The sequence below is a fragment of the Rana temporaria genome, chromosome 1, assembly GCF_905171775.1.
Source record: "Rana temporaria chromosome 1, aRanTem1.1, whole genome shotgun sequence".
NCBI classification, from domain to species: domain Eukaryota; kingdom Metazoa; phylum Chordata; class Amphibia; order Anura; family Ranidae; genus Rana; species Rana temporaria.
The window spans coordinates 447349509-447376298 of NC_053489.1; the positions used below are offsets into that span (position 1 = coordinate 447349509).

At 43.7% G+C, this 26790-nt stretch overlaps 1 protein-coding gene across 1 annotated transcript in view; it reads left to right on the plus strand.

Annotated features, from left to right (window-relative positions):
• The first annotated feature begins 4894 nt into the window (after positions 1 to 4894).
• Positions 4895 to 26790, plus strand: part of MYO1F (myosin IF) — a 183220-nt gene continuing 161324 nt past the window's right edge. The window contains exon 1 of the mRNA XM_040327143.1: positions 4895 to 5062. Within this exon, the coding sequence (XP_040183077.1) occupies positions 5060 to 5062 (3 nt within the window). The 5' untranslated portion in view covers positions 4895 to 5059. The remainder of the gene's footprint in view (positions 5063 to 26790) is intronic.

Genomic DNA, 26790 nt, shown 5'->3' on the forward strand with positions numbered 1-26790 from the left:
AGGAATCAAATGATCTAAATGACCATTTAGACTGCAGCGAACCTAGAGATGTTAGTCCCCTATCAGTCCAGGCGGAAAATAGATGATTGTTTGTATATGCAAGGGGTAGTCTGGGGTCACCTAAGAATGATGTGAGTGGAGAGACTTCTGAAGCCAGTGAAAAAATGTCTCTGGAGGTTTGCCAGAGTTTGAAGGCATGAGCTACTATAATATTGCGTTTAATTAGGTCACGGTAAAGAACATATTTGGACCAAAGAATTCCCTGAAGGTGTAACGGTTGTATGGATGAGGTCTCAAAGCTAATCCAGGGGATATTTTTATTTGGGGAGTACCATTGGGAAATCTGGGAGAGACGTGCGGCTAGGAAATATTTCCATAAGTTGGGAAGACCCAAACCACCCTTGGATTGAGATCTATATTGTAAAGCGTAGCTGTATCTCGGTTTTTTGTCTGCCCATATAAATTTGTTAATGCTTTTTTGTAGTGCTTCGAGTTTAGATTTAGGGACATTAATTGGTATGGTACGAAAGTAATATAATAATTTGGGGAGTATATTCATTTTAATTGCACAAACTTTGCCCAAAAATGAAATATGATATTTGGACCAGGTATTCAGGAGGGTGGTAATACGAGCGAACAAGGGGGTGTAGTTGGCCTTAAAGAGACCATTATGAAGTGGGGTGATGTTGACACCTAAATATTTGATTGAGGATGAAATCCATGTGAAGGGGAAATTGGTTTGGAGAAGAGTGAGTGAGTCTGGGGGGATGTTGATGGGTAGAGCGGAGCACTTGCTGAGATTGATTTTGAGTCCGGATACTTTGTGGAAGAGTTCTAGGACTTTAAGTAGTATGGGTAGGGAGGTATGGGGATTTGTAATATATATCAGAGCATCGTCAGCGTACAGACTAATTTTATATTCCTGATGCTCTTTAGAATAGCCCTTTATGTCTGGGTTTGCTCTAATAGCTTGGGCAAGTGGCTCCATAGCCAGGGCGAAGAGGAGCGGGGATAATGGGCAGCCCTGTCTTGTTCCTCTGCCCAAGGGGAAGAAGTCAGAGTTGATACCAGGTAAACGGATGCGTGTTTGTGGGGAGCTATAAAGAGCGTTAAACCCCTGCAAGAATGCTCCAGAGATTCCAAATCTGGGTAGTAAATAATTTAAGTAAGTCCAGCTGACGCTGTCGAACGCCTTGTGAATATCAAGGCTAAGGAGACATGTTTGGCGAGCATGAAGATTTGCATCCTGGATTATGTTGGTAACAAGCCTGATATTATCCGTGATCTGCCTATTGGGGATGAAACCTGATTGGTCTATGTGCACTAATGGGGAAATCACCCTAGCAAGTCTATCTGCCAGGATTCTGCCAAAGATCTTAAGATCATTATTTAGGACCGAAATTGGTCGAAAATTTTGGGGGAGTGAATGGTCCTTATTGGGTTTGGGGATAAGGGAAAGGTTGGCCAAAAGCATTTCCTTTGGGAAGGAGTTACCTTCTAGTATGTGATTGAATAGGTTTTTTAAATGAGGGGCAAGAAGGGGGGCGTATTTTTTATAGTACAGGGAGGTGTAACCATCAGGGCCAGGCGCTGTAGAGGATTTAAGAGATTTAATGATAGATGTGACTTCCTCAACAGTACATGGGGAATTGAGAGAGTCTAAGCTTTCTTGTTCTAGGGAAGGGAGATTAAGGCTGTCGAGCCATGATTTCGCGGCTAAACCAGGGGGAGTGTTGGGATCTGACATAAGGTCTCTATAAAAGGAGGTGAATATTTCCATTACTTTTTGCGGGTGGGAGACTAAGTTACCATTATTGTTTCTAAGTTTATATGTGTGGGTGGGGTTACTGTCTTCTTTGAGTTTCCTTGCGAACATTGCTGAGTGAGAGTTACAATGTAGCATATATTTAGCTTTGGAAAATCTAAGCGATTTTTCTACATTGGCGGAGAGGAGTAAATCAAGGGATTTTCGTGTATCTTGTATTTGTTGAGTGATAATAGGATCAACTTTGTGATGTAGTTTAATGTATAGATGATGAAGTTCGTTGGTAAGACGTTTAATGTCTGTCTGTCTTTCTTTGTTTTTTGATGCTGCCAAACTAATAATATGGCCTCGCAGGACCGCTTTATGGGCGACCCATATTGAGGTGGGTGGGGTTTCATCATTGATGTTGTCTGAGAAATAGTTTTCTATGTGTGTGGAAATAGTAGACTTACAAGAGGAGTTGGTTAGAAGGGAGTCATTGAGGCGCCAGTTGAATGGGGAGGGGGCTAAGCCAATATATGAGGTGGTGAAAGTACAGATATTATGATCTGACCATGGGCAGGGGTGAATTTGAGCCTGTGTAGAATTAGCAAGGAGAATGGGGGTAGAGAATAGATAGTCAAGCCTGGCGTAACAATCGTGCGGGTGTGAATAATGGGTATAGGCCTTGATACCAGTGTTATGAGCTCTCCAGGTGTCTAGTAGCTGTGTTTTGTTAATCAAACGATTAATGGTTTTAGAAAATGATTTCGTATGTGGGGATACATTGCTCCTATCGAGGAATGGGTGAGCAGCCAGATTAAAATCTCCACCTATCAATATGTGGGGTGAATGGTATCTATCTAGGGCCTCAAAAAAATTGAGAAAAAAGGATGTGTGTGTATCATTCGGGGCGTATACAGATGCTATGGTGATCTCCCTGTTATTGATAGTTCCCTTGAGTATGATAAATCTACTTTCAGGATCTCTAAATACGTGCTGTATATCAAAAATTATTGAGTTGCGAATAAAAATGGCGACGCCCCTGGTTTTGTTATTATATGTGGTAAAATATGTCTGATTGTAGGATTTATGAAAATATTTGGGGTGATTAGAGGATGCAAAGTGAGTTTCCTGGAGAAGAATAATGTCAGCCCCTAGCTTTTTGTATTGTTGAAAAGCCTTTTTGCGTTTGTTGGGGGAATTAAACCCATTAGTATTGTGTGAGAGAAATCTAAGACCCATGACTAGATTTAAAGTAGACTATCAGCAGAACCACAGATAAGAAAAGAATCTGCCTGTACAGAAATATTTCAGATTGTGTCAAGTGAACATAAATTGAATCATTCTCTCTATTGGTGTGCCGTAGGCAAAGTAAGCCCAAGAAGTGTTTATATGGAGATAATGTAATTGTTGCACACATTGGATTGTAGAAAGCAAAAATATATGATACATGTTGGTTGCGTATACCTATATGTGAGGAGGATCTAAAATTCTTATACTCTATGCTCGTAAGAAACACATTCAACTTTTTAAACGGAGCACTCGTGGTGCCATCCAGGAATATCATGATAGGTAGAAACCCATCTAACCTGGATGAATAAAATATCAATGAAGAAAAAAAATTATTAAACAAGAAAAACAATATGAAGGACATCAATAAAAAAAAGTCCTTTTCCCGCGTCAGGCCTAGCCAGACCATCGGTAAGTCTAGGCGAGGACCGAGGCAGGGGTGGGGTCAATCCAGCGACGGTGGACGCACCCGGTCAAAGAAGGCAATTTAAACTGCAAAGAATCATCAAATTAGTGCATGCCTGATAGCAACGTAGAACAACAACATATAACATCATCAATGTTAAAGAACATGGCTTGTCAAGTAAACAACATCCTCCTGGTAATAGCATGAGATCAAATGACGGGTATGAACCCGTGGGCAACATCCCAGATTGATCAGCAGGGGGGGGGAGAGACACTTATGGAGCCCATGAAATGCGACACAGAGAGTGGGGATCACAACAGGAAGTCTAGGGAGTTCATCCTTTTACTGTAGAATCCAAATGCGGAATTAAATTCGGGCCAATTTGGGTGTTGGGGTATAGCGAAGCATCATACTGAAGGAGTGAGTACATGGCATGTGAAAAGGATAATAGTGCAGATAATACCGACTTGAAGTGTCCAATACTTATTTATGGGAACAGGTAGTGTATCTCGATGAGCTGTAGAGGTAACTTCCCAGCCTAGATGTCTAGATGCCTCTGACAGGTAAAATGTAGATAGGGAAGAGAGTGCAATGACTTGAAGTGTTTCCTTATCATACCTAGCAGCTGGTAATATGCTTCGCTGAGCTTCAGTGAGCTGTGTCAGAGAGTTTCAAGGACACATTTTTGACACCATTCACATTTATACTGCGATCAGTGCTATAAATATGCACTAATTACAGTATAAATGTGGCTGGCATTGAAGGGGTTAACACTAGGGGGTGAGGAAGGGGTTAAATATGTTTCCTATAAAGTGTTCTAACTGTAGGTGGAGGGGGGGTGACCGATCTATGTCCCTATGTACAAGGGACACAGATCCGTCTCCTCTCCAGAGACAGCACCGCTGTCTCTGTGTAAAACGGCAATGAGAGATGATCTCATATGTTTACATATGAGATCATCTCTCATTGGTCGCACAGATCGCGTCGCAAACGGCCACTCTGTTTGGCCGTTCGCGGCGATCTGTAATTGGGACACGGCCAACACAGATTTTCCCCGCTGCGCGCTCTGGAGCGCGCGCGGGGACCGCCCAAAGGGGCGGACGTCAATTGACGTCCACTTGGATTTTGGGATCCGCGCTGTAGCCGTCAATTGACTATAGCGCGGGTCCCAAGTAGTTAAAGTGATGACGTTTATGTACGTGAGACGGTCCTTAAGTGGTTAAAATACACCTATGATAAAAATTATAGACTCCTAATTTCTTTGTGAGTGGGCAAACTTAAAAAAAATGTGCAGGGGATCAAATAATTATTTTCCCCACTGTATCTGCCAGTGTGGACAGGTTAACGATATATTAAGAGTAACCTAGACTGTTTCCTATTTCTCATTACAAATACCCCACCCCGAACATAATAATCGTTTGAAAAAGCTAAGAATTTGAAAAAAGGAAGTGGCTGACTGACAGTGAAAGGAACTTCTGCAAGACTAGTTTTCAGTAAACGATATACAGAAGCACAAGGGATAATCCATTCAGCAACATGTGGATAACAATGGCATTTTAGGATCAAGGACTTAATCCATCTGCAACAGAATCACGAGAGCAGGGATCCATCAGGCAATGGTAATACAAGCATTATCTATATTATCATAAGAAAGATGCATGCCTACAAAATGACTGCAGAAGTCAGCAACTGCTCTGACTGTAATTCAGAACAGACAACTGCTGTCTAATCACATCAAAGAAGGTTAGAAAGAACAGATTTCTGAACAGGTTAGCATCAGATTATGCAGGAAGTCAGTAAATTATTTTGATCTTTTTAACTTTTTCGTTTGTGCCATAAACAAAATCTAGCAATATATAGGTAGATGTCCTCCCAGCTGTGAAGGATAGTTGGGCAACTACAGAATATTCCAAGGTCCACTGTGATTCCCTTTACAACACGGCTGACAGTACTTTTGTGGCAGAGTACTTCCTTTGCTCTTTTAGGTCAACAAGCTAAAGAAAAATACATGTTGTTACCTCCTAGATTTGATCCTCACCTGTGACGCAGCCATTGTTATGAAAATTAGATGTATTTCCGTAATTATTTCTTATTTTTTTGTGGGTATCACACTGGGCATGTACTTTAAGAATTGCACATGTGTAGCTTGTCTATATAGAACTTATGTTTTCCTTAGAAAATAAGGTGATTTTTTAAAGAGGTCTATTTTTGTGTGCACCAAACCCAGAATTTTCACTGATTTAGTGAACAGCCCCACCATGGCAGCTGTACCGAGTCGTAATCTTGTATTGGACCATAAGCGTTTAGGGACATATGCCCAGAATGTGCTGGGCATGTACCCCTAAAGGTTGCAGACTTTTTAGCATTTGATACCTAACTACAGTCAAATGATATTCTGTCATTTTTACAACATATATGTGAAGCTAACAACACAGTTTAGAATGATTCATGAGATACAATAGGGACATATTCCGGTACTTTAAAAAACTCAATCTGTTCAAGTATCATGCCATTGTACAGAAACTTTTATTTAACCAATGGCTGCAATAAGGAATAAAAGATCTTACAAGTAGGTTACTAAACTAAACAGAAAATGGTTAGGTAGCATTTGTGAAAAGCTATCATCACTTTTTATGGTTTGTCTGATGAGGGGCTTTAAATAGCGTTGAATATAATTTCTAAAGCAAATCTGTGGCCATATAAAACATACAACAGTATGAAGCAAACACATTTTGGTATTCCTTGGTGCCTGTATTCACTTTGACCCAGAAAGGCAAGTCATTCTAAATAAAAAATAACAACCATCCACCCTCCCACCTCCCCATACCCTATTAATAATCGCTAACTTATAGTGAGGTGAGGGGGGTTAGATCCATCACAGAAGTTGGTTTCTAACTCCTCACTGGAGCATTCAGTTTTCCAGGGATCTGGGAAACAAATCAGAGTACAAATGCAAGCACCTGAGAATATCAACTTCACTATATAAGAGTTGCAGGCTCCCAATAAGCCACATAATTATGCCAACCCTATGACCACGAATCTTGGTGTCAGCACTTTTCACTCAAATTACTGCATTTAAATAGTTGCATTCCAAATTTAATTAAATCTTAATTTGTTCATATATTTCCCCAATGACTCGTGTAAAAAAAAGGGAAGGATGGGCTTCCCCAGGCTGTAGTTATTGCAAAACAGGGTGCTATTCTGCTAATACCAGATACAATAATCATACTTCCTAAAAAGGGATAGTTAACAGCTAAGCTTATGTATCAACTTGTTCTTACTAAGAACAAGATTCATCTCTTTACAACAGTGGAGTACTTGGAGGGGGGGGGGGGTACAGAACACACCAGGTTCTGACACTCTGGAAATGTTATGGCCAGCCTGTATTTTTTATTTATTTTTTGCATGTTTTATGGTGCTGCAGTGTAGCGCCACATCTGTTTCCCTGACAGCTCCAGTTCAGAGCCAAGGGAAAGCTCCTGTTCTTCTCTGATCATATTAGACAGCCGAGGGGAGGACTTCTCCTCTAGGGATGAGCCGAACATACCCGCGTTCGGTTCGCACCAGAACTTTTGAACGGACCGATCGTTTGCGCGAACATTTAGAACCCCATTGAAGTCAATGTTACTCGAACGTTCGAATTCAAAAGTGCTAATTTTAAAGCCCAATATTCAAGTTATTGTTGGAAAACGTCTTTTAGAACCCGGGTCTTGCCCCAGGGAACATGTATCAATGGAAAAAAAAGTTTTAAAAACTGTATTTTTTTCTGGAGCAGCGATTTTAATGATGCTTAAAGTGAAAAAAAATAAAAAATTCCTTTAAATATCGTACCTGCTGGGTGTCTATAGTAGTGGCACGTGTTTAGAAATGTCCCTGCACAACATGAGATTACTCTCAGAAAAAAGTAATTTAATACTGCTTGCGGCTTTAATGTAATGTTTGGTCCCTGCAATATGGATAAAAATCATTGAAAAAAATAGCATGAGTTTCCCCGCAGTAACAGCAACTGCGTTTATGTGCAATTAAATAGCCCATGTGCAGTAACAGCTAATGCGTTTTTGGGCAAAAAAAAGCAAACGTGCAGTAAGAGCGACTGCGTTTATGGGCAAAAAAACAGCACACGTGCAGTAAGAGCGACTGCGTTTATGGGCAAAAAAACAGCACACGTGCATTAAGAGCGACTGCGTTTATGGGCAAAAAAACAGCAAACGTGCAGTAAGAGCGACTGCGTTTATGGGCAAAAAAACAGCAAACGTGCAGTAAGAGCAACTGCGTTTTTGGGCAAAAAAACAGCACACGTGCAGTAAGAGCGACTGCGTCTATGGGCCAAAAAACAGCACACGTGCAGTAAGAGCAACTGCGTTTATGGGCAAAAAACAGCACACGTGCAGTAAGAGCGACTGTGTTTATGTGCAATTAAATAGCCCACGTGCAGTAACAGCAACTGCGTTAATGTGCAAATAAATAGCACACGTGCAGTAACAGCTAATGCGTTTATGTGCAATTAAATAGCACACGTGCACTAACAGCTAATGCATTTATGGGCAAAAAACAGCACACATGCAGTAAAAGCGAATGCATTTATGGGCAAAAAAACAGCACACGTGCAGTAAGAGTGACTGCGTTTATGTGCAATTAAATAGCCCACGTGCAGTAACAGCAACTGCGTTAATGTGCAAATAAATAGCACACGTGCAGTAACAGCTAATGCGTTTATGTGCAATTAAATAGCACACGTGCACTAACAGCTAATGCGTTTATGGGCAAAAAACAGCACACATGCAGTAAAAGCGAATGCATTTATGGGCAAAAAAACAGCACACGTGCAGTAAGAGCGACTGCGTTTATGGGCAAAAAAACAGCACACGTGCAGTAAGAGCGACTGCGTTTATGGGCAAAAAAACAGCACACGTGCAGTAAGAGCGACTGCGTTTATGGGCAATTAAATAGCACAAGTCCACTAACACTGAGTACTATGTTTAGGTGTAAACTAAACAGCATGCAGGCAATACAACACGTTAGAGCACTGCAGCTAGCACAATCTACTGCCTAACAAATAGGAATAGCTGATCTAGCTAAGCTATACAGTGTATAAATATATGTACAACGCTAGGATGTATATATATCCTCTACACACTGTAAATTTAACTAATTTAAGGCGGCCTTATATAGTGTGGGGCGTGTACTAAACCCCCTGAGCCATAATTGGCCAAAGCCACCCTGGCTTTGGCCAATTATGGTTCTTCGTTTTTTGTGCGCTGTGATTGGCCAAGCATGCAGGGTCATGGTGCATGCTTGACCAATCATCAGCACGCAATGCCGCAGTGAATTATGGGCAGTTGCGCGTCACTCGAATTTGGCGCGAACGACCCATTTTGTTCGAAATTCGTTGAACGTACGAACAGACAATGTTCGAGTCGAACATACGTTCGCATCGAACACAAAGCTCATCCCTAGTCTCCTCATTGTGAACTAACACTGATTTAGTAAGTTGAGGAGGGAGACCTGTGTGGAAGTGGGTTCTGCACCAGTGTGAGGCCTTTACTAAACGGTCTGTGCTGGGGTGGGGTCTGTAATGAGGGGTCTGTGCTGGGGGTGTTTGTACTGAAGAGTCTGTGTGTGTGTGTGTGTGTGTGTGTGTGTGCAGTTAGAAACGTGAAAGTGTGCAAGAATTCCAGCTCACCGAACTGCTTGGGGAGTCGCATAAGCATGTTGGAACCACTTAGCTGCTACACAACCCTAACAGTGCATCAGATTGTATGGAAGACTTGTATCTGCCTATGTGTGTCTGGACAGTTACACTTTGGGTCTCTCCCTAGTGGAGGCTGGAAGTATTGCAGGCTCTCAAGACTGTTTCACAGCATTAATTACATTCACAAGACCAATTCTCTTCTCGCCCCTTCTCCCCTAAACAAGGATCTTGCTCAGGTTAGCAGGTCACTGTGGGCGTGATCCCTTTGACAATAAGACCTTAAGGTGTATGAGTTTTTTTAACTGTGTTATTAACATAATCAGCTTTAATACATACAGTAACTATTACACAGGTTTGCAGTTATTCTTACATGAAAAAAGTAACCCATTAAAACATATATTTACCATGAAAGGGTATTTCTTTTCTATTCATTGAAGGGCGAAGATTGGTAGGTCTTGACCACTGGGTTAAAGTGCCACTTGTGGGAGCAGGATGCTAGGAACAGCACTAAAAACAGCCTGGGGGCCCTACTGATGGCCAATCCCCAGTGCTAACTCAGCCTCAGTGTTTTGGCTAGTGTTGAGGAATGAAGACCTTGTCATTCTTTATAGGCACAATCTGACATTGTCCCCAATTCTTAATAAGATGGTCTCTGTTAATCCAACTAAAAGGGTCTAATAGGAGATTTATACTCTGCTCTTTTTTCTGGCAACCAGGTCTAAATTACAGCTAAGGTGTGTTAGATGTTTGGGGATGAGATCTTGGACTTATTGATAAGGATCAGTGTATTGATGCCTTGGAAATTGTCCCTAAGGTCTTATCTCCTTCTCAAAAGCTCACACAGTATTATTTATAGGGCTTATCATACCCACAAATATTACACCTAGGTGCTCTGGGGAACCTGGCACCCTAATCATATGCTATGAAGATGCCCTAAGTTATTTCAGTACTGCCATCCATCTTGCAGACAATAAATGCTCTGTGCTCTCTTCGGTTACTTTTAGATGCTAAGGGTCTAGTATCCTAAATCTCCCATTTGTTGCTTGTTTTTTTTTTTATGGCACAGAAATGAATTTTACCTACCTACCCCTCATTTTTTAATATGCAATGGAAAGATACAGTAGATAACATCCTAGAAAGGGAAAGATTTATGTAAGGGGTTGTCCCAAAAACTTTAAAAATGATGGTCTCTGTTACACCGTACACACATACTGGTTTCTCGGCTGACTTTTTACCGCAGGGAAACTGAGAACCAGCTCAGCAGCTTTTTCCCCCTACACACGACCGGTTTTCCTGGCAGGAAAACTGCCATGAGAGCTTTGGCCCAGGAAACCTGGCAATGTGTATGCTCCACCGCAGTGTTTCCCATAGGAAAACTGCCGGGAAAAAGACCACCAGGAATCGCGGCAGGGAAAACTGCCATGGAGGATACACACGGACAGTTTTCCCGGCCAAAAGCTGTCATGGCAGTTTTCCCGATGGGAAAACTGGTCGTGTGTACGAGGCATTAGGCTCTCTTCATGTGGCCTAGCTCCTACCATGCAGTTTCTCAACACTACAGGTTCAGCTGCAACACCTCTCTCCCACTTGCAGAGCAGATTGCAGAGGGGCACATATGAGCAGTCAGCCCTGACCAGACACTCACAGTGCCCCTTGTGACAAACAGCCCCTGTTAGTTGTGGATAGAGTGTGTTTGCTGCATAGGGCTTTGCCGTTCAATTAGTAGCATTGAAAGGTCTTTAGCAGGATGCAGGGGGTCAAGCACTCTCAACACCTTGGTCCTAGAGTTTCCACCTTTTCTTTAAGCCGAACCTGAAAACTTTAGTGGTGCATGGCAAACTTTTTGGTAGTTTACACTATAGAATTGTAAAGACCTGGGACACCTTTGGGTGCACTAAGAAGAGAAAAAATGTGGCACGCTTTATTGGTCAGTGTTACCCCCCATAACACAGGGGTCAGTGTCACTCACCTTCATAAAATACGGGTCAGTGTTACCCCTCCACAATTTAGGGGTCCCCCATAGAGGACCCCTATTAGATTGGAGTCCCCTTATATCAGTGCTTACCTTAGAGATTGAAATTCAAAAAACCCAGCACAATCTTGCCCTATAATTAGATTAATTCATATATGAAAAAAGATTAGTGAATGATGGTGGAAACCCCCAAGGGTAATCCAAGTATTAATACACTCCAATTGTATTTAAACATACACTGTGTAATCTCCATACACATATGATACTAGAGGTTCGACCGATATTATCGGCCGATATTTCGCCTTTTTAAAGAAATCGGCATTGGCCGATTATTATGTGAAAACAGGCCGATTGTGAGGGATCAGAAGCAGGGGCGTGCTGGGTGGAAATCCCCCCTGGCCACCCACCGTTTATTCTAAACGGCTACTATCACGGCCGCTGTCTGCTGACCTTTTTCCAGTGGAGGAAGTCGGCAGCGGCGGCCGCCGATTGGCTGTTACTGGCCGTGCTGCATTCTGGGGTTTGTAGTGTGCAGGCAGAGGCTGGGCGTGCAGCACGTCAGGGGACGAATGGAGCTCTCCTTGGCCAGGCGAGGGGACGGAACAGAGCCGAGCGCTCCGCTGGTGGGCACTGATGAGGTGGCAGACTGGCAGTGAATGACATTATTGAGCTGTACTGTGCGCACTGATGAGCTATACTGGTGGACACTGAGGAGCTGTACTGGTGGGCACTGAGGAGCTGTACTGGTGGACACTGAGGAGCTGTACTGGTGGGACCTGAGGAGCTGTACTGGTGTGCACTGAGGAGCTGTACTGGTGGGCAATGATGAGGTGGGCACTGATGTGATGCACTGGTGGGCACTGATGTGATGCACTGGTGGGCTCTGATGTGATGCACTGGTGGGCAATGATGTGATGCACTGGTTGGCACTGGTGAGATGCACTGGTTGGCACTGGTGAGGTGGCACTGATGGACACTGATAGGCTGCACTGGTGGGCACTAATGAGGTGGCACTGATGGGCTGCACTGGTGGGCACTAATGGACACTGATAGGCTGCACTGGTGGGCACTGATGAGGTGGCACTGGTGGGCACTGATGTTGCACTGCTGGGCACTAATGGATACTGATAGGCTGCACTGGTGGGCACTGATGGGCTGCACCGGTGGGCACTGATGTGGCACTGACAGGCTGCACTGATGGACACTGACAGGCTGAACTGGTGGGCACTAATAGGCTGCACCCTACCTCTCCACCCTAAACAATAACCTCCTCCCCACCTCTCTACCTTAGATTTGCTGAGATGAAGGAAAAAGAAAAAAAATCGGCCTAAAATATCGGCCGCAAAAATCACCAACATATATCGGCCATCGTCCGCCCCGATTTCTATATATCGGCATCGGCCAGAGAAAAACCCATATCGGTCTACCTCAATATGATACTGTATAAAAATAGTGGTGTAAACCAATTAATGAAGAAGAATGCATACAGCCGATGGAAATTCTACCTGAGATATCTTTTTCACCATCTCAGAAATTGACTCAGCTCTAGCACGTAAACTCATCCTAAAAAATGGATTTCTTCTACTCCACCAACTCATAAACAAACTCAAATATATATCAAAGAGAGAAAGGTTAGCGTATAAACACAGAGGAATATCCCAAAAATTCGAAAAAATATGGTCCTATTGGCTTGACCCTAACATCCCATTATATGATGGCTCATTTAGCAGATAGAAGGGGGAGAGGAGGGAGAGTGACATGGGAGTAGAGATGAGTTTGTAATGCCGCGTACACACCATCACTTTATGTGATGAAAAAAAACGACGTTTTGAAAAAGTCAATTAAAATGACCGTGTGTGGGGGAAAACGTTGTTTTATGTCTTGTGAAAAACAACAAAAAAAAAATTGAAACATGCTTCAATTTTTTGTGTTGTTTTTCAAAACCTTGTTTTTTGTGTCAATTAAAATGATAGTGTGTGGGCAAAACGACGTTTAAAACAACGTTTTTAAACCCGCGCATGCTCAGAAGCAAGTTATGAAGCTAGCTTCAATGGAAAAGAGTGCTGAACGTAACCACGCTTTGCTAGAGCATTTTGAAAAAACGATGGTGTGTAGGCAACGTCGTTTTTGAAAATGAAGTTTCAAAAACTTCACATAAAGTGATGGTGTGTACGTGGCATAAGAGAAAAGATGCTACTGTATGATCAAAGTAGTCAAATAGAGTGAAGAAATTAGGGTGTGATGGGTGTCTGACTCAATACTAAGTACTGCTTACTGAAATTCAGTTATCCTAACCTGAGAGCTGTTAGTTTTGTGTTGTTTGTCTCGTTAGTTGTTCTTTTTTTCTTCTTTTTATGTATTTTAATTCACTTTAATTTATGTATATCACAAGGTGATTGATTCCTTCTGTTTTTTTTAGGGGGACTCTCCCTATAATGTTTAATATGTGGTTGTAGTTATCTTGCATTTATTGTCTTATTTTTGTATGGAAGGAGCAATAACAAAAAAGAAAAAAAATATTTGATATAAAAAAAAACTTCAATCCATTCCAAAATGTGCTAATATCCAATTTCCTTTTGTTAGACACTGTATATTGGATATTAGCACAACACATTTTGGAATGGATCTACATCTCTATTCATACAGTATTATATGTGTATGCCGATTGCATATATATTTAAATAACATTGTATTATTACTTGGATTATCCTTTGCGGGTTTCCACCATCATTCACAATTATCTTTTTTACATTTAAATTAATACAATTTTGGGGAGAGGTTGCACTGTATTTTAATTTATTTTAGGTGTTTTTTTAATTAAATGTTTTAACTCAAAGTCCCCTATATCTGATCCTCTTTAGAGATAAACCATCAGTCTCTAAGGGGGTGCTGATATAAGGGGAATGTGATATAATGGGTTTCTCTAAGGAGAGGGGGGTAATATAAGGACACACTGATCTGCTTTCAATCTTTTTATTGAAGTTTTCTGATAGAAAATATACAAGCATGACAAAGTAAACAAATGGAATACAGTTGCAACTTTTGAGTTTATTGGAACGTTGAGATATGTAATCAAAAGAAAACCCATACAAAACGATGTACAGTAAAACCTTGGTTTGAGAGTAACTTGGTTTAAGAGCGTTTTGAAAGACAAGATAATTTTTTTAATACATTTTGACTTGATATACAAGCGATGTCTTGATATAATAGTAGCGTCATGTCACAACTGAGTATAAAAGAGAAGAGAGGCGCCTCGAAGTGTAGCAATATGGTTACATTTAATGACGGTACAACATTTAGCAACTCACATGGTTGATGATTAAAACAAGCACATCTAAAGTATGCAGGCATCCAGGGTAAAGCTGTTCACATAGACCACGCTGCACTTCAAGCCTCGATTTCAGATTGCTCTACTGCAGGGTAGTCTTCCCGGTCACGATTGTAGACTGACAGTGGTGAGAGACGGCGGTGCGGGGGATGGTCTTTGTGGACAGCTTTACCCCGGATACCTGCATACATAGATGTGCCTCTTTTAATCATCAACCAACCATGTAAGTTGCTAAATGTTGTACCTTCATTAAATGTAGGGATTCATATGTGTAGCGCTAAAAATTGACAAAGTAAATATCAAAATACCATATTGTGTGTAGTGATAAAATTAAAACACATATAACATTGATAAATATTGAATACAAATCGTGAGACTTGGAAATGTCCCTCTAGTGCGAGGAATGAGAAAATGTGCCAGACTGGCACGTGATCTGATACGTCTGTTGTAGTATCAGATGTGAATGCAAAGTTCATCAAAGCACAACACTGTGATAATCAGATAGATATAACAAAGTTCAACAGCTTCAATAAATCATTCAGGTGAGTGAGTGAGTGAATCAATGGAATAAGCGTGACTTCTTTATCGTGACAATCCCACCACCGGAAAGAGTGCAGGCTTACCGGAACTAGTTGACCACTGATGGTGTATGCCAACAAAGGTCAATCGTCTGACCATGTGCTTTTGACCACGAAACGTGACTCCACTGTCGCCCCATTTGCATGCAAGAGCTCCTTTACTTCCAGCCAAATGTAAGTTTGTCAGCTGTGAATAAAAACGTATTTTATTTATCATACGGAGTTACGCTATGTGGCCACCCTTCCTTCTTTTCTTTTTTGCACCAACAATATACTGAGCCAATCGGTTTCGGGATTCCAATACTAGTGCAGCTTCCAGCTTGCTCCCAGGGATCCATCCTACCTAAAGACATCTTAACCAGTTGGGCCTACGCTTCCTGCCAAGGATCGTTTTTCGACATCTACCATACAAAGCCTTGATTGACCTTTGTTGGCATACGCCATCAGTGGTCAACTAGTTCCGGTAAGCCTGCACTCTTTCCGGTGGTGGGATTGTCACGATAAAGAAGTCACGCTTATTCCATTGATTCACTCACTCACCTGAATGATTTATTGAAGCTGTTGAACTTTGTTATATCTATCTGATTATCACAGTGTTGTGCTTTGATGAACTTTGCATTCACATCTGATACTACAACAGACGTATCAGATCACGTGCCAGTCTGGCACATTTTCTCATTCCTCGCACTAGAGGGACCTTTCCAAGTCTCACGATTTGTATTCAATATTTATCAATGTTATATGTGTTTTAATTGTATCACTACACACAATATGGTATTTTGATATTTACTTTGTCAATTTTTAGCGCTACACATATGTATCCCTTTTTGTTTTGCTTTTTTGAATGAGCCGTGTTAGCAGCTACCATCTACGTACAATTGGCAGCGCAGGGTATCCACTCTTTTTTCTGTTTTTCCTTCATTAAATGTAACCATATTGCTACACTTAGAGGCGCCTCTCTTCTCTTTTATACTCTGTAGCTCCTTCTGGATTTTCCTTCTAATCCCCTTGTGGAGGCTTCCATTGGTGGATGGACATTTTATGGTTACACAACCTGGTCACATTGCTATAATCATTTTACATAGACTATAAACTGAAGGACTTATGAATAAATGGTTGTGGAACAAATCAGTTGAGTTTCCATTATTTCTTATGGAAAAATTTGCTTTGATATAAGAGTGCTTTGGATTAAAAGCATGTTTCTGGAACGAATTATGCTCGCAATCCAAGCTTTTACTGTAACTGTAATCTTGTTTATCTTCAATACAAGCTAGAAAATAATGGCACCAGGCATTATAATAGTCCCAATGACAAGTCAGACAAGTAACTAGGAACATTGGAACAACAGCTTAAAGTATATATCTCGTCAAATCAGAGAGCCCATAAGTAACCTGACTAGTCTAGTATCCAAACAGTCAGATATTATGTATAGAAGACTAGCATGAATAAGGTGCCAATGAGAAAAGGAGAAACTGGGGGGGGGGGGGTAGTCACCCCAAGGCTACTTTAGTGTGTAGTGGATGGTTACTACTAGTTACTAACATCCACCATATCACCCTGCTGCCAGACCTCCATCTATCTCCTCAGAGACAACGAACAGTCATTTGTTTTTGTTTTTTTGTTTTTTTTTTTGTTTATTGGGGGATATAACTTGGTTAAGGGAGAAAGAATGTGGAATGCCCATAGAACATGTTGCTTTGCCATCATATTTAAGTAATTGAAAGAATAGCTTGGGCCTTGAAGAACTGATGAACCCTAACATTTACAGTCACTTCCTCTGCATAACCCATTCAGACTATTGCTCCTCCTCTGCATCAACTCCTGCAGGCTTGACAAAAGAGATCACTCTGAATAATCCCAGGTTGCTGACTGTTATTGGCTGTAATTGGATGTAATTGGCTGTAATCGCATGTAATTGGCTGTGTAGTTACTAGGCCAGAGGTCTGCATTACCTCTCCCCAGCAGCCTAGTAATTTAGCAGCTTACTTTAATTAGTGGACTACTGATCCCAGCTAGCCCGACCTGCAAATCCTGCGATTTGACACAACTCTCACAGTCTCTCCTCTGGCCTCGCACCCAGCTCCCCTGGCATGCTTCTTCAAGAAATCCACTGTGTCACACTCATCGACCTTCACCTGCCCTGAGTCAATGATCGAGAACTTTATTTGGACATGCGATACAATAGCTTCTCAGGCCCCTCTGTTCCAGGACACCTCCTCCATGACCGTGTAAGTATAAGGCTCCCTCCCAGCTCTCCCAGGCTCCTCCGCTGGGCCTCGCACCCCCCCCCAGATGGGGACGGGGCCCCTGCTGCTATCTAGCACTCCATTCTCCACGTCTCCTGGCCGACAACTCCCCTCCAGTGGGCTCGACCTGAGCCTAAGCAGGAGGCCTATTCCCTGCCAATTTCAAGTGGGGATTGGTCAGGGCTCCTCACATGAGCTCCCTGTCACTCCAGTCCTGTGCCCTGCCCCTCTTCCAGAACATTCTCCCTGGAAGCAGGGGAGGCGCCCAAGCACTGAAGCACAGGTAGTCACACCCACTGCTACACCAACCACTCCCTGCCCCCAGATCAAAACAAGCAGGCCTAGCCTGAAGCATAGGCCTGCCTAACGCTGGCAGCTTTCCTCACAAAAATCCTCACACTAGCACCTACCTATGGTAGAGGGTGCTACAAGTGGTTATTAGCAAACGACCAATGAGTGTCCCAAAGACAATGTGTGATCCTACCTCCAAGACAATGTGTGATCCTACCACCAAAAGAGAAGGGGTAAACGCCAGAAGCAGGGCCCCAGAGAAGTCCCTAGAGACACCTTTTGTGAATGGATAAGACTTGTTTCTTATCATAAACATCCTGCTGGAGTAACTAGTGGTTGAACAAAGTGAAAGAGAAGAGTGGAAGGAAAATAGGAGAGAGCATATAAGAAAGAATAGAGTAGGGTGCCCAGACATCCCCGGTTTCCAAGGACAGTCCCCGGATACACTTTCCCCGGACCAAGTCTGTCCCCGGTTTTGTCCCTGGATTGGATTTGAACAGGGGCTAAGGCAATTTTAAAGACAGTCAGTGCAGAATTAATAAAAACAAATCTGAATTACACACCCCCTCTTCGCCGCTCCTACTAGCTTAGGGGGGTCTATTTTTTCCATTATTTGTGCCCCTTTCTGATGATCATGTGCTGGTCGGAGCGGAGGAATATTTCTTTAGTTTTGGGCGCATGCCCATTCTGCTCCACTTGCATGTTCTTCTGCCTTGGCTCAAGTTCTGGCCAGCCACCTGCCTGCTTATCTCTTTGCCTTCCCTGGCGGGCAGCGGCGGCGACGGGCAGAGAGTCGCTTATTGCCACCATTACTAGTAAAAAAAATAAAATAAAAAGATTTAATTAAAAAAAAATAAAGATTTAATTAAAAAAATTTGGTCACCTTAGAATAGAGTCCAGTCAAAAGGATATCAGACACAGAGAGAGGAGTAAATTGAATGTGAATATGTGTGCTACAAAGGTACTTAGAAATATTTGGCCCAGGGATCCCAGACAGCTTCAAAATTCTGGACCGTGTCCTGTAGTATGGTCACAGCCCTTTCTTGAACCATTATCAATGAAATCTTTTGCTTTGCTGTGGCAAAGGAGACAGAGGGCTGCTTCCAAGCTCAGGCAATAGAGATCTTAGCACCAAGCAAAATAAAGTGAATACGTTTCTTGGGGATCCTGTCTATCCTCATGTTCAATAAGGCAAGCTGTGACATTTTGGGGATAGTTGTTCCTGTGACCCTGCACAGCATCTGAAAGACTTTGTTACAGAATCCTCTTATACAAGGACAAGACCACCAAGAACTGTATGTAGAAGAGATCCCATGTGACCACAGTCTTGAAAGCATAAGAGGGAAGTCTTTGTAAAAGGTGGAAATCCCCCCCCTCTGATCCATGATCCGAGAGCACCACTGTTCGTAGGAGGTGATCCTCGGCAGGGCTGTCTTATCGAGCTGGCAGACCTGGGCACAGCCCAGGGGCCCCAGGTGCACATGGAGCCCCACCAGAGCCAGTCGGATCTAGGGGAAGCTGCTGGCAGTGGTAGAATGGCATGGTACACTGAACTGCACACAGAGATGAACTAACAGTAATTTTGTTAGCAGCCCAGTCCATATTCCACCCCTGATGTGGTAAACACACAATACTGTGAAGGGGCTTTCTATGTGTATAATTGGCGAGTGTGTCTGAACCCCCCCCCCCTCCCGTGTTAATTGCAGATGGCACCTCTATCCCAAGTAAGGGTATACTGTCCTCATACACGTTAGCACGGTGTGTAATCTGACATGTAGCTAAACCGATCCTGTATTCAAGAAGAGAAGAAATTGTACTGCTTTAACTTCCTATTGTATTGATAGTAGAATGATAGGAAAGCGATGAAACTACAGAATAAAACAGTAGCATTTAGAACATATCTATGGTACATGGCCTAAGACACAGAATTATCTGCTATACATGCAGCACATGGCAATACGAATGATAGCAACTAGCTATGAGAGACTAGTAACACGTATAAACTAGGGCTGTGCAAATTAACTTTTAATTAATCGATTAATCCTAAATTTTTTTGATCGATCCAAATCTTTTTGATCGATTAAAATTCTTTTGATTGGTACTCACCTCTCCGCCGGCTTCTGGGCCTTCAGGGAGTTCCGTCGGAGATCCAGTAACGTCACGGACACCGGCGGGGCTTTCCATGTCCATCTGAAGGGCTCCTTTGCTGTGCCTTTATATCTGCATGCCGGCAGGACCTTACTATCTGCCACACGCAAGGGCTGTTACACTTCCCTCTATCACTTCCCTCTATCAACCTGGGATTCTACAACCATCCACTGGGAGTTGTGATAGTTCCCTTCATGGGACATCTACATGATGACGGACTGATGTTAACCCCTCCTCATCTGGATTCAGCAGTGGTATCGTTGTACACATTTTTATACCAGTATCATACTTAGCTACATGTTTTTATGACTGCTTTTGGTACCGTTTGGTATTACGCGCACCACTTTTACAGTTTATGTAGCTACATCGATTTTATCTCCAGTGCAATTATTATTTGGTTACCTACTTGAAGACTATAAAAGTTTTAATGCTATTCCCATCGAGCGCTGCCTTTGTGTGTTTTTTGTATCCTGCTATCCATTTTTCCAGTGGTTGGTAGCTGCACTGGGAATCAGCCTGCAAGGAGATCAGCTAAAAGTAGTTGGATCTGTATGTGCGCTATAATTAATCAAAATTAGTCGATTAATCGATTAAAAAAAACGATTAATCGAACACAAACATTTTGATCAGTAACAGCCCTAGTATAAACTAAGATAAATGTCACAAGATAGTGCCCTTACCGACTATGCTTGAAAACAGGCTCAATAGCTGGCTGATGAGGTAGGAACCATGGGATGATGATTAGGCTCCTGAGACAAGATGGTGACTGCATACTGTTATAAGACAGGACTGACAAAGAAGAAGCAGGAAGTTCCCAGAATACCCCGGGGCTCCCATAATACATAGAGAAAACAAGACTAAATGTAATTCATAAACTGGGCAGTAGATGGTGCTGTTGCCACACAAAATAAAGTACATGAATTCTAAGACAGGTTAAAGGAAAGCAATGTCAACTAATAACGTACAAACAACTAGACCTACATCTAGGGACAGAACACTCCCCGCTTGATGTCTCTATAACCTCTGCTGGATAATTTACATTGATGTCTCTAATCCTTTTAGCGTGTTCGGCGGACTCATTTACCAGATAACTCACCAGGACATCCAGTTTCTGACTATATGACAGATTTAAGTCTCTGATGGTATTTTGGAAGGAAGCTTGCCAAGCTCTATAATTCTCAGCGCGGTCGGTGAACTTTACAAGTCCCTTGATGACCAGCTCATGTCGAGCAAGGAACCTGGCAATGTCCATAGTGGCTTGATTAGCGCCGGGACCGGCTGGTGTTGTGTTGTCAGAGTAAATGTGTGGTGCACGGCCATACCTGTTGGAAGTCTCTGGCTTAATCGGATCTGTGTATTAACGTTCTGAAGCAAAGGCATCTTTCTTAGCAGGGGCCGATTTCTGATTCTCTGTTCTGGAGAGACTTCGATGTAGTTGGTTTCACTCTGATGTGTATTCTCTAGTTTGGTGCAAGGAGACTGATAGTCGACTTCCTGATGATCGGGATAAGCATGTTGGCTTGTCAACAGACTGCTTTGTATTAAGCTGTGGATCTGGGTCGTCATCTGGCTTGGAATGCTGATAGACGTATTGTGAAGTTCGCTGTTGTGGATCTTGGGATTCAAGTCCTGGATGGAAGATGCTGCGATGACTCTTGGTTTCCTGAAGTTCCGTGGCTTCTAGAAATTCTGCTTCTGCTATGGCGGCTGCTGTTTCTTTATCTGCAGCGAGTTTTTCTAGAGTAACTTCAAGTTGCGCTTTCTCTCTATTCAGGGAAGCTTCAAGCTGCGCTTTCTCCATATCCAGTGAAGCTTTCTCCATCTTTATCTTCATCTCTTGTTCTGTGAAGCTGGATTTTGCCTTTGCAGCTTCTGCCTTTGCACAGGCAATGGCGGCGGCTTCTCTGATTGATGTCCTGCTAGAGCCACTTATCTGAGACCTTGTCTTGAGTGAAGATGCTCGACTACTAGACATGTTGCGACTGTTAGGAGACCGCTGCGACATCCGTATGTAGGCTCTGCGTGGATAATGGCGGGCTCCGTGCTGTGACTGTTAGGAGACTGCTGCGATATCCGTATGTAGGCCCTGCGTGAATAATGGCGGGCTCCGTATAGTCTGATCGTCTGAGCTTGTTCTCAGCAGTCGTTTCACTATACTGTCCTCATACACATTAGCACGGTGTGTAATCTGACATGTAGCTAAACAGATCCCGTATTCAAGAAGAGAAGAAATTGTACTGCTTTAACTTCCTCTTTTATTGATAGTAGAATGACAGGAAAGCTATGAAACTACAAAATAAAACAGTAGCATTTAGAACATATCTATGGTACATGGCCTAAGACACAGAATTATCTGCTATACATGCAGTACATGGCAATACGAATGATAACAACTAGCTATGAGAGACTAGTAACACGTATAAATTAAGATAAATATCACAAGATAGTGCCCTTACCGACTATGCTTGAAAACAGGCTCAATAGCTGGCTGATGAGGTAGGAACCAATGGACGATGATTAGGCTCCTGAGACAAGATGGTGACTGCATACTGTTATAAGACAGGACTGACAAAGAAGAAGCAGGAAGTTCCCAGAATACCCTAGGGCTCCCATAATACATAGAGAAAACAAGACTAAATGTAATTCATAAACTGGGCAGTAGATGGTGCTGTTGCCACACAATATAAAGTACATGAATTATAAGACAGGTTAAAGGAAAGCAATGTCAACTAATAACGTACAAACAACTGGACCTACATCTAGGGACAGAACAAAGGGATAGAGGTGGAGCTCCAGGCAAACGTGAATTGAGTTTTCAGCCGCTCAACCAGGGAAGGTGGATTGGTAATATGTAATTCTATAGATTTAGACCTTCTGTTTACCTGTAGTCCTGACTCCCAAAGTCATCTAGAAGTTTGAAAATGTTATGAGTAGAGATATGGAGGGAAGTGACAAAAAGGAGTAGGTTATCAGTGTAAAGTTTTAGGGCAACATTGCAACCCCCATGGATATCAGGATGATTCCTGATTACTATGGCCATTGCAACAGCAACGATTGTGGGGGGGGGGGGACATCCCTGTCTTGTTCCTTTAAGAGATGGGAAAAGGGTCTTTGTAATGACATTGTAACCTCACCTGTGCTCTCAGGTTAGAATATAAAGCATGTAAAATCCCCCAAAAATGAGGGCCAAACCCCCATCTCTCCAAAACCTCAAAAAGATAAGGCCAGGCCACCACGTCAAAAGCTTTCTGAGAAGCGCCTCCATCCCATTGTGAACGCAGAAGCAAAATCACATTGGTTACTCTCCGAATTTAATCTGGTCCCTGTCTCCCCACCTGGTCTTTATGTATATACAGGCTTAACATTTTGGATAGTCTATTAGCTAAAATCTTTAAGTCATTATTGATCAATGAAATGGGGCCATGTGAGGGTCAATAGCACCATTGCATGGTCAGACAGTAAGGAGTCTCTGATAAGGGACTTTAAAATAAAAGGAATGTCCGAGGAAGTTGTGAAAATGTAATCAATCCTGGCACGAGTCTGGTGTGGGGCTGAGAAGTGAGTGTAGTCTTTAGAGATCAGGTTAAGCTCCCTCCATACATCTACCAGACCATGAGAAGTGTATCGATATGCAAGCTTTGCTTGAGTGGACTTAGGAGGCAATATTTTTATATATTGTAAAAGAATTACATCAAACTTTTAAGAGTGATTGTGTTGAAAGACCCTGGACATTGGGAGACGATACGAAGGGGGTGAAGAGTTGGTGTCAGTTGACGTCAAGGATCAGAATAGAGGTCAAATGCACTGCACAACAGAAACTTACCCCCAACAGGTTAGGTGTACCTGGGTGAAACAGAAGCTGGTAAAATGAGGAGCCATGGCCCAGGAACTGCTTACTTGCAAAGAGCCCTCGTGACTGAAAAAGAAAGAAGGGAAGAAGTAGGCAAGATGGGAGTAGGGAGATAAAGGGACATTGGATAATCCCTGCATAGACCCCAACCCAACACAGAGAAGAAGGAACAGACCAGCCAGTTCCCAGTATAGTGAACATCCACAAAAATGTACACCGAAGCGGTGGACCTAAATCTGCCTCGACATTAGGAAACATCCACAATGTAGTGGTAAATGGAGGAGCAGGACTGTGTGCAGGGAAGAGCAGCATTTGTACCCAGAGAAGGTGGAGGCTGATAGACTGGAGGTAATAGAAGGCATTACACTTACATTTACCAGTATTGTGCATTATATTTAAAATGATTATATCCATGAAAAAAAGTCTCAGCTTTTAGTACTACTTTATTATAAGAGATTTATATCTCCCTTCCACCCTTCATGTCGCTTCATGTCTGGCTCCTTGTTAAAATGCCCATATGTCCTACTTTTGGGTGTATTTATTATACTGTATGGAGCAGATCCACGTACATCGGCGCATATATAGACCGGCGTAGCGCATCTCATTTCCGTTACGCCGGCTCAACTTAGAGAGGCAAGTACCGTATCCTCATAGTATTTCCGCACAACGTTGCGCCGACGCAACGTAAATTTCAAGGGGTAAGCCGGCGTAATTGAAAGTGGGAAGGAAGTGGGCGTGTTCCATTGAAATGAGCCGTGACCCCATGCAAATGAAGGGCCGGCCAGACTGCGCATATCGCTGACTATGTTCAGCGCCTCTCTGCGCATGCTCAGAACTCGGCCCGGCGTAATCAGTGAGATATGAACTAGGCCCGGCGTAATTAGTGAGATACGCCCAGGGCATAAATAGGCCCAGACATACGCCGGTCCATTGCAAAAGTACATCCATTTGTTTCCCCCCCTGAAGCAAGGTGCTTTTGGTCCGTGGTTTGTTGGTGTTTGTAGGTTTGTGTCGGTGTGTTTTTTGGAGCGTGTTTTTTGGAGTCATGTCAGCGAGGAAGAAGAAGTTGAACTACTCCCTGCGGGAGAAGGCCATCATTGTCATGACCCAGTATGATCATTTTCTCCATGGGCCTGAGAGTGTGAACACCACCCAGGCCAGGAGGAGGGAGATCCTGCAAATGATTGCAGATGATGTTAATGCATCGGGGAGTGAGACCAGGACCCCCAATGAGATCTTGAAAAAGATTAATGATCTCCGACGCGTGGTTAGAGGTAAGCTGGCTAAGATTTCCGCTCATGCCAGGGGCACTGGAGGGGGACCATCAGCCACTATCAGGCTCACTGCTGAGGAGCGGGTGGTTGCCCAGTGCCTCCACAGGCATCAAGTGGAGGGAGTGCCTGGATTTGACTCCATTGAGGAGGTCTTGATGACAGGTAAGTGTTTTTTTTTTATATATTTGGTGTGTAGCATGTGTGGGGGGGAAGGGAATATGTGACAAGTGTGTGGATCCTCCAACCTGTGAATGTTTTGTGTCATCCACAGATGTGCAGGAGGGTGCTGGGCCATCTGGCCAGTCCGCACCATCCCCCGGACATGAGTCTGATGCAGACCCCCAGGCAAGCCAGGAGTCCTCTGAGGAGGGGAGTGGCCCCAGCTCTCCTCATGAGGAGGTTGAGGAGGAGGAGGTGCTGAGTGCCAATGAAGTGAGGCTCCATTTGGAGGAGTCTAGTCCTGGTTCTGGCACCAGTCAGGCCTCCATCAGGGCTAGCCCCTCCCACTCCTCCCCCAACAGGGCTTCCCCCCCAAGGGTCTCCCCTTCTCGTAGGCCCCAAGCCTCATCAGGAGGCAGGAAGGCAACCCGGAAGACAAGGGGGTGGCAGTGGTTCTGCCTGAAAATCTCTGGAGGGACCAGGCCCGTCAGACCCGCCATCTGGGTCAGGTTACCCTGACTTTGGAGCGCATGGAAGACAGCATGGCCTCCATAAAGGAGTCTGTGCAGGACATGGGTTGCAACTCCTTGGCTATGATAACATGCATGAATGACCTGCAGACCACCACAGCAGGCGTGGGTCAGGAGGTGCGCGCCCTGACCGAGGCTGTCCAGGCCAACACGGCAGCCCTCAATGTGGGCCTCACCCACATCGCCCTGGCATTGGAGGGCAGGCCGCCAGGTGGGCAGAGACCAGGAGATGCTCCTCCTTTCCCTGATTTCCCCCCCCCCATGGGTCTCCCCTGCGGAGCCGCCCCAGGCGTGTGGCACGCCAGCACCGGTAGGTTTTTTTGTTTTCTTTTACTCAGGTGATGAGTGTTTTATGTTTCTTTGTTACTTTACTATGATTATGATTTTTTTATATTTTTGTAGCCCAGGCAGGCTACAGTGTGAATGATGTTTGAATGTGGGGGTGACATTCCTGCCGGAAAAGGGGTGTCACCCTCGGTTGTGGTGGAGAAGGGATCCCCAGGACCGTGTGAATGGTGTATGAATGTACAGTGACATAATTGGAGCCTTGGCGTGGCGTTGCTGCTCCCAAGTCCTGCATGGTGGACTTGGGCTAATCCAATTTGATAAGGATGTGGGGTGTGTGTGTGCTAGGGACCACAGTGGTGTGCATGCGTGCATTTTCCTTGTGCCATGATTAATGTGTGTGTTTAACGTGCAAAGATGCCTACTGTGAGGCATCTCCTGACTGCTCTTCCCTCAGAAGACGGGGTATCCTCGGTCAGGGGGGGAATGTCTGGTTGGGGGGTCAGGTCATCACATATGTCAATCTCCAGGCCCCTTCTCACGGCAAAGTTGTGCAGCATGCAACATGCAGCGATGATCTGGCACACAAAGTTTGGGGAATACAACAGGGTACCCCCAGACTTATCCAGGCATCGGAAACAGGACTTCAGGAGGCCAAAGGTGCGTTCCACCACTCCACGGGTGCTTGCATGTACTTCATTGTATCTTTGCTCTCCTGGGGTTTGGGGATTCCAGAATGGAGTCATGAGATGGGGTCCAAGTGCATATGCAGAGTCACCTGGAAGGGAAAAGACATGAGGATGTTAGTCATGCATGTACCCCTCGTGACATCATGGGGGCGGACAGTCATGCCTGACACCCATGTCACTCACCAACCAGCCAGCTGTCCCCATACATGTTCTGTTCGAATTCCATTGGGATGGGGCTTTGACGGTATATGTAGCTGTCGTGGCTGGACCCTGGGTGTTTGGCACGGACGTGCCATATGAGGCAT